The 13,219-nt window shown below is 42.8% G+C and overlaps 1 protein-coding gene across 2 annotated transcripts in view; it reads left to right on the top strand.

The window, feature by feature from the left end:
* Nucleotides 1–13,219, top strand: part of grin2ba (glutamate receptor, ionotropic, N-methyl D-aspartate 2B, genome duplicate a) — a 140,753-nt gene that overhangs the window by 99,209 nt on the left and 28,325 nt on the right. For both annotated transcript variants that reach the window (XM_086288498.1, XM_086288500.1), the window contains exons 9-12: nucleotides 4,354–4,562; nucleotides 4,983–5,154; nucleotides 10,954–11,107; nucleotides 12,355–12,480. In XM_086288498.1, the coding sequence (XP_086144624.1) occupies nucleotides 4,354–4,562; nucleotides 4,983–5,154; nucleotides 10,954–11,107; nucleotides 12,355–12,480 (661 nt within the window). The remainder of the gene's footprint in view (nucleotides 1–4,353; nucleotides 4,563–4,982; nucleotides 5,155–10,953; nucleotides 11,108–12,354; nucleotides 12,481–13,219) is intronic.

Below are 13,219 nucleotides of genomic sequence, written 5' to 3'. Positions count from 1 at the left end.
AAGGATGTGATCTGGACTTGCTGCCATTAGCAGCATTAACTGACACAACGTTGAGTTGAGCCGTGATTATGATGACATTATTTAAGACACTTGTGTGTAGAACAAGTTGCTCAGACACTGATAATATTCTAACTGTTACTTGCTGTGGACAAAAGTAGACTCCCAACTTCCAGTGGCTTTTTTTATTAGCATGTTCTGCTAACGCTTCCACGCTCCCACAGAACAAAGGCATGCAGGTTTGAGTAACTGTGTGGTAAAATTGCCCGTGAACACAGAGGTGAATGGCTGTCCGTTTATGTGTCAGCTCTGTGATTGACTGCCAGCCTGCCCAGTTTGTATCCTTCCTCTTGCATAATGCAAACTGGGATTGGTTTCCGCCTCCTTATAACCGTCACACATAAGCAGTTATAGCTAAAGAATGGAGAGATGAGATTGAGTCTGATGCACAGAAATGGTTCAGGCACTGCACTGTGCCACAGGCCTTTAAAGCTGAGAGGTTGAAAGTTCAGCTGCGAGAGAGTTGCTGACTCGCGTATCGAAACGTACGACTTAATGAATAACAACTAAATGTCAGTCAAACTTTAAATGTAAAACTTCCGTTCAGTGAATGAAGGTGCAGATTTTTCATTGTACAGACTGGGAAAAAAGTCTCCAAGCACAGGTGGAAAAGAAGATGGTAGTGAACATATGGCAACAATAATCCCGTGTCCACAACCTTAAATGAACCTGACGCATCACCACCTGCCAAGTCACCGGCATGCATCTGTGTTTCCTGATGCTTACCCTCTATTGTTTCTGTGTCCTGCAGTCTGACTCCTTTGACTCTCCCTATTCTTTATTCTCTGTATTTCTCTCTTTCTTCTGCCTCTCTAATCTATATTCTGTCCTCTGATCGGAGAACAAGGTGAAACTCTCCCCTCCTCTCTCTCCTTTCTATCCCGTTCTCCCCTTGCAGCCTGAACCACCCCATCCCTTTTCCTCCTCCTCCTCCTCCTATTCCCTCGCTCATGTTTAATTCTTAGCTTGACTTCCAGCTGAACCACTTTTCTTGGATCCTAATGAGTTCCAGCTACAACCATCCTTCCACTGCATCTTTGAAGTAGCAGGTATACTGTAGTACCCAGTCATGCTTTTTGCCCTGGCTGGTTGATTTTAACCCTTATCCTCCAATACACCCCACTCATTTCTTAGTCCCCCACCTCCATCTCTGTCTCTCTCCATCACTTGCTCCAGCTCACTACCCCCCCCCCCTTTTTTTTTTGTCCCAACAGGAAAAAGGCTGCATTGTGTCCCAGAGATACACAGCCTTAGTTTGTCCACTCCAGGCAGCCTTGCCAAGTTTGTGCTCCCCAGAGTCCAATGTGTTTGAGCACATTTACATATTTAATGAGAGTGCAAACCTAACTTTACATACTCACACCACAGCTCCCTGTCCTCCCCTGCCTCGCATTATACCGAGTCCAATTAGCTGATGATCCATTCCCACTTCCACCCACGTCTTTCCGCTCATAAAAATGGCCTACTTGGCACAACCGGAGGAAAGGGCACAGGCATAGTCTCCAGGTATGGTTTTATGTGAGAGCCATCCGGGGGAAATTGACTAATTGATGACGCTTATTCAGTGGAGTAGAGCCACAAGGGCTAGAGGGTCCTCCAGACCTACAGCTGGACACTCCTCTACAGAAGAGCCTGTATTTTGCATTTGAATGAGCTCCATCTCTGGCTTTCTTTCTCTGTCATCCCGACACTCACTTGGCTCTTTCTCTTACTTTAAACTCTCCCTTTCTCTCTCTTTTTTTCTTCAATTAATCTCTCCATCCACTTCTGTATTTCTCTACCCGTCCTCTACGCTCTATCTGAATTCTGCACTTTCCCTCTGTTTCAGTCTCGCCCTTCAGAATAACCTTGTTCTCATTCTCTACTCTGTGTCCCAGTCCTCTCCTCTCCTCTCCTCTCCTCTCCTCTCCTCTCCTCTCTTTTTTACACACTCTCTTGAAATATTAATTTCACTTACTGAGTTGAGAGGTGAACAAACAAAACAAAAAAGTTATGGCATCTCTCTCTGTGAGTGTTCTGTTCTCCTGTTAGACACGAGGCTAGAGTGGAAGGAGTCGTGCACGAGACTGACGAAGCGAAAGGTAGAAGCTCTGGTCAGGATGACAGAGAAGCGGAGGACAGTGAAGGTCGTGGACAGACGAGAATAAAGGCAGCTGAAGCTGAAAATCAGAGTATAACTACAGGTTGTTTGAACGCCATAAATCTTGAAAATAAAGAGTTATAAATGCTTGAGGGTGAGTCTTTGTAGCAATCCTCAGATATTGTATCACGAGACGAGCGCCAACAGTCGTACTCCTGTTACTTTTTTGATAAAACCCTTGGAAGACCATCTGTGGGAGTCAGACTATTCCCCAGACTTTTCTGTTTTAAAGATGAGGAGAGCGGTTGGTCACGAACAGCTAAGTAAACAAAAAGGGTTTTGTGTAAAGAAGATACTGACTTAACTCAGGAAGGAAAAACGGGGAACTTTAAATATCAGTGGGGGCAGGGATAGAGAAACAAAGCTTGCTCAGGGAGGGGCAAGCTCAGGTGGCTGCCCCTCCCTCAGCTTGGTTCTCCCCAAGATTTCTTCCTGTTAAAAGGGAGATTTTCCTTCCCAATGTCGCCAAGTGATTGCTCATTGTGGGTCATCAGGTTGTTGAGGTTTTCTGAGGCACGCTGAGACAACTGCTGATGGGATTTGGTGCTATATTATATAAATAAAATTGACATGAACTGAAAAATTAAATGATAAATAAAACAGTTAAATAATGGCTCAGTAGTAGTGGGCATGCTGTTACCATATTGTCACTTTAATGTGCGACTGACCCATAACAGAGAGTTCTGGCAGGATTTCTCTGACTTCTGGAGTCACTGGAGACTTGAAAACAAAAAGATGTTGCCAATCTGTCTCAATGGGGAGATCTAAGAAAAACACAGGTTAGTTTTGTTGGAATTCTTCTCACCAAAAATACAAGGTGACACAATAGCTATTGGACAAAACTGTTTTCAGGAGTTAGAAAAGGAAATCAGGTTGTTACAGGGTAGAATTATTAGTTTGATAGTGAAAACACCACTTGGGATAGCAGGAAGTGGCTTTAGGTGGGGTTCTTCTAAAAATGTAATTTAATTAAAACTCAGGAAACTGGGGTAAGATCTCTATGACTTCTGGAAAAGCTACGAGAAGAAGTCCCTATTGCCTCTCTAAAAAGCCATCCTGGTATCTTTAGAGAGAAAGTAGGGACTCACTTTCCAGACAACAGGTGGATCTTGGTGCTTGACTTTCCATCATTATTCATTTGTGCTACAGTGGGGAAGCAGGATGAAGAAGGATCGCTATTATCTTTTTTAAACCTGAACTACTTAACTGGTGTTGAAGAAAGCTTTGTACGCCGTGGCTGGCAAAGTTGTCAAAAAAGCATCACTGGCCGCTTTAGGTGGTTTGGCGTGTTGGCTTGGGGTCGTCTCCTAGGGGCAGTTGGAGATCCTTGTACAAACCTTCCATAGAGAAATGCCGTGTGGATCTCCAGTGGTGTGTTCACCAGAGAATGGTGTGGCTAGAAACAGACATGTGATCCAAGAGCAGGAAGCCACTGTTTTCTTTCTGTTAGGCTTAGAAAACTTTGAAACACCTGTGGCTTGTCTGTCCCACAAGCTTTCTGCAGTGTAGGAAGGTTTGTTTAATGAACATCTAATAGACTAATGTAAGCATGGGCTCATGAAGAGTAACCTAATGAATGGGACAGGATCTCTAAATGTTAAATTTATGAATTTTTTAGTATGAAAATCAAAGGATATGCCATCTATTTTAGCGGGTTTCTCCTGGGGTGGGTGGAGCAATTGTACATATATTAAACTTTCATTTGAATTTTCTTGTTTTAAATGAAAAGTTTAACCGATAAAGAATCTGTCAAAGGTAAAAGTCACCTCTCATCTCAAAATCACAAAAATACAGAAAGTAGAAAAAGAAGCTCTAAAATTATATTGAGATATTTTTGCTTGAACACCATGCAGGATCGCTGGTGATATATTTCAGAGCTGTTTGCAGTTGCAGAGCTGCAGTTATTTTTTTATGGTCTTGAGTTACTGCAGTGTGAAATTTAATCCAAATTCTTGTTTTTATTTTGATTTCTGCCATTTGATGTGTTTCACTGTTATTTTCGGCACTTCAAGGCTCAATCACAAAAGACGAAAATAAAAAGACTGCAAGTCTCTCCATGATTACTATTAAGCAACTATATAAATGAATAAAGTCTTACTTGGTGTGTGATTTTAAAGGCAGACTTACTCTCTTTTGTTTTCTCGATGTTTCTCCAGGTGGGTAAATGGGAGAACGGTTCCCTGTCCATGAAGTACCATGTGTGGCCTCGCTATGAACTATACGGGGGACCAGCAAACAGAGAGGATGACCACCTGTCCATCGTGACATTGGAGGAGGCTCCGTTCGTCATTGTGGAAGACGTGGATCCGCTTAGTGGGACGTGCATGAGGAACACTGTACCCTGCCGGAAACAGATCAAATCAGTGTGAGGCTCAAATTTCACGTGTAGAAAATCTGTGTCAGATTAATGCTGAAATGCCTGAAAATCAAACGTAAGAATGCGTTACAAGACAAAAACTAATTTCCACCGAGTAAAAGGTTAGATTAGTGTGAGTTTTTACACATATTTTTCCTGCCATCTGCCACAGTAGCTCACAGATCCACCTACTGCAGAACTGACCGAAGCAGAAATGAAAAGCCTGGCAACTGCCTAAAATTTACTTGTGAATGATGTTAATTTCCCACGGCAGCTTTGCGGAGCCCGAGGTGGAATCATTTCACACTTCATCGGTGTGACAGTGACAGTGCCAGAAACACCAAATCACTTTTACAATTAATGATTCATGGCCATTCACACAGATGTACATTTTTAATTAAATAATTGTCCATCTGTCCTCTTATGCAGCAATCAGACAAAAGAGTCAGGGATCTACATCAAGCGTTGCTGTAAGGGTTTCTGCATCGACATCCTGAAGAAGATTGCCAAGTCAGTCAAATTTACCTATGACCTTTACCTGGTCACCAATGGAAAACATGGCAAGAAAGTCAATGGAACTTGGAACGGCATGGTGGGAGAGGTAAGGATGTAATACGTCTGTTTGTGTCTTATTTTTTAATTTTGCACACCTTGACTCCATTACTTGCAGAAGTGACAGTTCTGCATGTAATGGAGACGATATCATCAAAAAGGATATCCACTAATAATGTTCTGGGGAAACGGAAACTTCTCATTGTCATGCATGTGCAAATTATATGACAGTTGCACTTATTTCCATCAGGACTGCTACTGTCAAAATAAAATTATGCCCATCTGCAGTCATTTCTTGCAAGACCCCCCATACAAAACAGAGCAGACATCAATGACAGCAGAGACAGCATTGATTAAATAAGGGCTTAGTCATACAGACCCGGAGGCCAACCAACTGTCAACCACCAGTTGTGACGGAAAGATAAAAATGGATGTTCCTGACCAGTTGCGAGTGATTGGTGAAGTTTGCTGTCTGATGCTAGCACCAAAAATTCCTCGTGATTTACTCTCTGAGTAAAAAGCACAATGCAAATCAGAAACTACCCTTCAACCAATTACATGCACTGGCATATTCTGCCAGGGAGGTCACGAACTACCAGAACTCAATCACAATCAGTTTAGACACATCATACATACATCATGGCCTAGCAGACCATTGTCGACATGTTGTAGTTTTTCACTGTCACCAGGGGGCAGTGTGACAAACAGTCTGTGGACTCTTGCTTGTGTTGTTATTGGTCCATTAACCAGCTATGGACAAGAACAAAGGTATATGATACATAGAGCTGAATTGAACCCGAATGTTAAAAACAATGAAAAATGTCCACTACAGCCACCAGCCAGGCTTCTCTGCTGTATTTCTCGTGCTTCACCCATTTGTGGTAATGGCCGCTGTTGCTCCCTTCCCTGTTCTGACCCACTTTTCCAGTCAGTCAGCATTGTGTTTTTGGAGGATTGGACGCAAGTATGTTTCCTTAGGTTAAAAAGCCCTCTCTGGAGGGCACAAACATAACCAAAAAAAACACAAAATAAGAAAAACAGTGTGAAAAAAGTAGCTGGGGGTGGAGGTGGGTTGCAAAGTGGCTTGGAGATGCAAGATCAACTTTAGGCAGGCTAAAGCAACTCTCTAAACCCAGCTGAATGAGTATGAAGTATATAAGCTTAGCCATCAGCTGGTGTGGACTGGCACTGAGGCTTCCTCATATCCACTGATCTGCTCAGAGAACAGCCTGAGCTTGGTTTGAAGTAACAATAAAAGGTGCCATTTCAAAACTATTGGCGCTACAAAATGAATAAATTGGACAGCAGAAATATAAAGTCAAAGCTGTGTACCCTTTGCCTCTTACTGCATCGTTATATCAGCTGCTTGTTGTTTTTACCATGCAGCCAGTGTGATTCTTTTTTCTCTTGTTCTGCTGAGATGAGCGGACCGCATTAGGATGCTTGGAGTTACTGCCAAGTTGGAGGTGAAGGTGAATAAAAGATTAAAGGGGAAACAAAGTTACTGTCTGCTTTCAATGTCCTGAGCTATTTTTAACTCACACAGGGGGTGCCTGAAGGGTTCATTTCCTCTTTGAAGCTCGTTTTCATACCTTGAATTATAAGCTTCCCTTTCCGGGTCAAGCTTCTGCCACACGGGCCTAATTCTTATGTCAGATGGGTTAAGCACCTCACCCCAGGTTCAGCTCAGTCAGCTGCAACAATTCACTGCGGGCTTGAAACATTTCCTAATCGACATTGCTCCCAAGCTAAGGTCGTTGTCAGTTCTCATACTTCAACCTATAAGAGCGAACTGCACTTGTGCTGTCTGACGTTGGCCATTTGTTAATGAAGGCAAACAGATCAATAGGACCCCAAAGGTCACGGGTTGAGAACATGTTTTGTCAGAGTTGCTACTGAAGGACTTTGGCTTTGCCCAACTTTGCGTGGATAATAAAGTTCGAGCAGCCTTCGGAAGTCACAGAAGACAGAGACGAGATGAGTTTACGTGTCTGCTTTTTCCTGCGTGGACACTTTTGCTATTCAATTTACTGACACATTTAATCTCTTACATAAAGCCATTACAGTCAACCTCTCTTTAGTGGGCACCGAGCTGTAAGTGTGGCCACCTGTAATAAACTCTATCGCCATGACTAAAAGCGTCGTAATGTACCATCTCCTTCTCACCTCCACAGATGAATGGTCATTAGGAGAATAGACGGGGGGAGGGGGGCATTTATCCACCTCTCTTGCACATGCAGACAACAGACTCTAATGTCTGAGTAAGCACAGAAAAACATGAACCAAAGCAGACACGTAGACACAAAGAAACCCTATTTGGTGAGACCGTTTCTTTATGTTGCACTTGTAAGGTCAGATTTACACTCTCACACTTCAGCAAAGCTCCGCCATAACTGCTGGATCTAACTAAATCCGACCTGCGTCCTTCTCCGCTTGGAGAACAGCCAAAACTGCAGCATATCGTTAGCTTCATAGCATAATTGCCTAAGTCATTTGACTAAGTCAATGACTTAGGCACTTATGCTATGAAGCTAACGATATCTCACATTGACGGCGGACCGAGATCTGGACCGACGGCGACGCACGCTTGCACACGAAACATGTCTGAGCGCGCTCCCGGATATCTCGCAGAGATCATCGAGGGCGTTTTCACAATTTGCCACAGCTCACAAAGACAAAAGATCAAATTTAAAAAAAGAAAAAAGAAAATCAATGAATGTGATGAGAAGTCCTACATTTTGTCCTAACTCAATTCTAGCAGTTAGTGTCACATTTCATGGGCTGCACTGACTTGCGCTGCCCCCAGTGCACCTAATCTAAAATATTAGAGGCAATACGCTTGATTACATGAATTTTAGCCTCGCTAGCAGAGACGCATAAAGACTGGCACGCGCGCACACACACGCACGCACGCACCAGCCAAGACACATAAACAATCGCAAACGCAGAACCTCGCTCACTCATTCTCAATAACACCCACATGGGTCACTTTCATAACACGGAGAGAACAAGTCGTAGGAGGGAGATGGAGAGAGCGAACGGGGAGAGAGGAAGTGAGTACGCTGCTGGTTGGACTCGCTGTCTTCCCCAGGGAGATATTCGCACATTAAGACACGCACACACAAAGGCAATCACGCACATCCATACTCATATGCTGGCAGAATAAGCAAGATCGGAAAGTTACAAATGCACACATGCTGCACACATGCTGCACACACATAAACACTTGACATTGCAGATAATGTGCAGAGCAGATGTGGAATATTCTCCCTGCCTGTAAAGGTCCACTTCACAGGTTGCGAACAAAGGTTCACTCGCTTCTCTTTGTCTTTTTCCCTTTTATGACTCACTGTTGTGTGCGCGCACTCACTCTAACACTGAAGCACACAGCGGAGTTTTGACTCACACTAGTCACACACGCCTTATTAACTCAGAGAGACAGTCCTGTCCCACTTGTGCTGTAGGGCTGTAGAAATTTGGGGCTAAATATACTACCTGTGCAGAGGTATGGAAGGGGAGGAAGGCAGGTAGAGGAAGGCATTGGGGCGGCTATTTCAAGCAGCCCTGACCCACTGTGGTAACCCACTTACTCCCTCCCTCTTTGTGTCTTTCTCCCCCTCTCCGTCCCCTGGCGAGCGTCACGAGTGTCCAGTCCGAGTGCTATATGTGTGGAAAGTGTGCTGTCTCGATCTACCGCGCTCCATCTTTGTCTCCATTGCCTCCATTTTCTTAGCCTCATGTTTCTTTGCACACTTTTGTTTCCTTTCTTTCCTATCCTCATATCAAATTTAATCTCCCTCGTATGCCGGAAAACTCTTTTGGACAGCTAGCAGATAGAGAGTACCCTGTCTGCATCATGTTTTATACATGTTAATGGACAAGGAGAAGGGAACTACAAAGGAACTACAACTTTTCTCCCTTTCTCAGAAGAAAGTTTAACTTGAGGAACTGAGCTGTGGTTTTGTTCTTTGGAGAGGTTGGTGTTTCAGCCTATTTTGCTCCGCGTGGTTACTGAAGACGAGGGTAAAGTGTTGTATGTATTCTGGGACAGATGTTATTGGAAGGAAGTGAGCAGCTTGACAAGAAGACCGAAAATAAGGTCCACTCTAAAGTTTAAAGTGTTCACCAACCAGAAATCAAATCTACATGCTTTTTCCTCCAGCCTGCAGTGCCGTCTGTCATTGAGATTCTTTTAATGTGCATTTTAAAATATATCTGCTGTGGAAATGTCTGCTTTCTCTTGAATATTCTCTTGAATAAAAAATCACTTTAAAAAATCCACAATCCCTGTTGTGAGCAGTTTAATATAGGAACCAATTTCCTTCTATCAAACTACACCCAGCAATTGTATCAGTCAGCCGAAGAAAGCATCCATCCTCCCTTCAGGAGAGGCTCGTGGGTACAACAGCGAGACATTACTGCTAAATTTTTCAAATGTTTTTTTTGGAACTTTTTCCCTCATGAAAGAAAACTGCTTTCAGCTGCTCCCTTATTAAAAAAAGAGTCGCCACAGAAGGTGGTGCCACATATTTGATTTGCCAGATTTGCCCTTCCTGACACAACCGTGAAGGAGTTTGTGTCCATTCCTGGGATCAAACTGGGGATCTTTTGTTTGTTAGGTGAATGTGCCAAATCAAGTCCCATTTATATCCTTTATATTTAAGAGAAGGCCGACATCCCTTCAGCTGATATCTTTAAAACTGTGAAACTGACAAAAAACACTAGGGGATAAATACAGGACAGCGAAAAAAAAACCCTAAATTTAATTTTGGTCCCAATAATCCCTTTAATATGTCTTCCATAAACAAAGCATAGGTCTAACTCATGCTTTCTATGACCTTTAGATATCTGGAGCTAGGGAGGCAGTACATAATCAGGTCTGTTTGTTTGTTTGTCTGTTTTTTAGCAGTCTAGCATCCACAGTTTCAGAGATATCATTTTCAAATTATGTGTGATGCTAGATACCAATAACAGCTCGAGCTGATTGGTGAAAATCAGGTCAATTGCACACCAAAAGTGAAAATCAGTAAAACCTTTACTCACAATTTATTTTATGGGTCATCTTCAAAATTTACAAAATACTAGGCCTTAAGGGACACAAATACCTACAAGTTGGCTAAGCATCTGACCTCGACCTTTATTATTAGTGCCAGAGGTCAAAGTTGACCTTAAAAAAGTCACATATTGAGTAATGCATCACATAAAAGGGCATAGAGACAGCTGTACAACACACTTTTTTGCGCTGTCTGAGTGCTCTTGTTAACTAATTAACTCTGTGATTACACCGGCCTTGTTTATGATCTACATAACGACCTGTGACATAGGATGCCGCCATATGCTTATGAATTGTGACCATGTGATCATCTTAAAGTCAGTACAAAAACATGTCCTATCGTGAAACCTGCTCGTTGACATGTTAGCTAATCCAGAACTTCTCTGCTAAGAGGCTCGTTTTTCATTCATCCTGAAGCAGAGGGGAACCTGAATAGACGGTATAAACAGTATTTGTTTTCCACATTAATGATCTTAAACTATAAGGATGTCCACCTTTGTCTCTGTTACATCGCCAAACAGGATTGATTCACATTTAGAAAGACTGCACAGTCACCTTCAAATGAACCGATGGCTGTGATATGCTATTTTTATGCTGTTTTATGACCAAAAGCTATTCTTAACTATCTCCATTGAAATAGTTTTTTGGAATGTGTTTGTTGCCACAGCACACAAGACTGCATTCATTGACTTACTCTGCCTCTGTTATTGATAGCTGCCTGACGGATGTGTTGAGAAACAGATAACAGACACACTTTCTCTCTTTCTGCTTTTTTTTTTTTTGCATCTTGCCTAGGTGGTGTTAAAAAACGCTCACATGGCCGTCGGCTCCTTGACCATCAACGAGGAGAGGTCAGAGGTCATTGACTTTTCCGTCCCCTTTATTGAGACAGGCATCAGCGTCATGGTCTCTCGCAGCAATGGCACCGTTTCGCCCTCGGCTTTCTTAGGTGAGGAAGGCGAGCTGTAAAAGGTTGGGGGAGGGCGGCAGAGATGGATCAGGGGAAGAGACCAAAGGCTGTGTTTTGACCTGTGTGAGCACTGATCCAGGAGAGACCGGTCAAACTTGTAGGAATGTCTTCTTTTGTGCAGTTTATTGAAAAAAACTAAACAAAAACACAATAATGGATAAGCCACTAGGCATTTAAGCACTATTCTTAAAGGATTGATCTTCATTTGTGCTCTGATCTGGCGGGTTTTGGAAAGTTTTTTTTTTTTTTAAATCAGCATTTTGAATGTAGGATGGCCTAATGGCCAGTGCACAGGAAGTGGAGTTTAATTTAGTCATGCTTAAAATGCATTGTTCTTTATCAAATGGCAAAAAATAAGAGGAAAAAGCATGCATGTTTGTTAAGCTAGCATAGACAGGCTCCTTCATTTAACTGTATGTGGACCAATGGTGCTTTTGTCCCTAGTCAGCTCCACCAAAGCCCCTTTAAAGAGAACAAAATCCCCTCTGTAGTACAGACCCATATAGTGTATGCAGTTTGTACTGGTGGTGGAGTCCAAAATGATCCATAGAGTCCACCCTAGAGGACAAATTGCATTTTAATATCTTTATATTTACACGTACAGTAAAGCTGGATCCTTTTGAACTGTACAGACTTTTTCAGTTTCACTTAAATGGTTCGACTTAACTCCTAAGAATTCTTGAAATCTTTAAGTTTAAAAGCAATTTTTGCACAAATGTCTTTTCGTTAGCCTTCCTGACAAACGGACAGTGATGACTTTTTATTACGCTGTTTGATTTTTTTCCCCTTTAAAAGTTGAACAGAAAGAGATTTAGTGGCCACGCCAAATGATAGGAGCCAAGTTTCAGCACATTTGCACAGCGAACACTGGAGTGCATGATAATACGGCTAACTGTTTTGCTCCCTGTCTCTTTGCCCTCTTATATTTCCCACTCCCACTCCATTTCTCTGATGCTTCCTTCCTCTTCTCAATCTGGCGCACCACATTTGCATATTTCTCTTGCCCTCTCCTCTCTCTTGCTTCATTTTCTCTTTCTCTCCGCCGCCCTCGCTCTTTTTCCCTCTCCCTCGCTCTCTGCTAATGTCCCTTGTCTATTCCCCGTCTTCTGCCTCCTTACACACCCCACCGCCGCCCCACCCATTTACTTATCTCTCTCTGTCCATGCTCCCCCCCTTCTCCCTTCATCTTTCTCTCCTCTTCCCTCTCTCGCTCTCTCGCCCTCCAGAGCCCTTCAGTGCGGATGTGTGGGTGATGATGTTCGTGATGCTGTTGCTGGTGTCAGCAGTGGCTGTGTTTATATTCGAGTACTTCAGCCCTGTGGGCTACAACCGGTGTCTGGCTGACGGCAGAGGTGAGAGGCTTCAGCGCAACATGCACACACACACACACACACACACACACACACACACACACACACACACACACACACACACACACACACACTAAACCATTCAGTGATATAGATGTAAACAGTCTTATAGCTGGGTTGCCTTCTTCATCTGTTTATCTATGTTTAATATCCACCAATAAATAGACCAGCAGTATTTATATTTCTGCATTTCAGCATTTATATTGATTATAAGTGTGTCAAAGCACTTAGTTCGCAGGTGAAAATGTCACGTTTTCAGTCTTAAAATTACCACAACAAAATGACATCCTGGTTAAAAACTTTGTTTTGTGTGCTGCAGCTGCTCTCTGTGACCTAGAAGATTTTCAGAAAACACATGTACACATGTTGCCTGTGCACGTAGCCCAGGCAGCAGGTCTATTCAGATTTCTTTGATAGGTGAGATGATATTTTAGTGACCTTGGGTCCAAATATCACACGTATTGAACACACATAACTAGGTACAGGAATAGCTGATAAACACTTTGATATACGCAATACACACTTGCATGTTTACCAGCACTTACCCAGCATTTACTTGTCTGTTGTCGGCTTTATTTTCAGACACTTTTTGTTTCAGATTTTTTTTGAAAGCATCTGAACTGACAGCCAAGTTGGAAATTGTGGATATGACACTAAACACCTAATAAGATCCACAGAAATAAATAAATGTTGTGGATCAGTATCAGTTCACAGGTTACTT

Source organism: Aulonocara sp. 'chitande type north' Nkhata Bay, linkage group LG4, assembly GCF_057382095.1.
Source record: "Aulonocara sp. 'chitande type north' Nkhata Bay isolate Kocher_YH1m ecotype deep benthic linkage group LG4, A_spYH_male_GT1.1, whole genome shotgun sequence".
NCBI lineage: Eukaryota > Metazoa > Chordata > Actinopteri > Cichliformes > Cichlidae > Aulonocara > Aulonocara sp. 'chitande type north' Nkhata Bay.
Note: the sequence above shows the minus strand (reverse complement) of the source record. Positions and strands in the feature narration are given on the sequence as shown.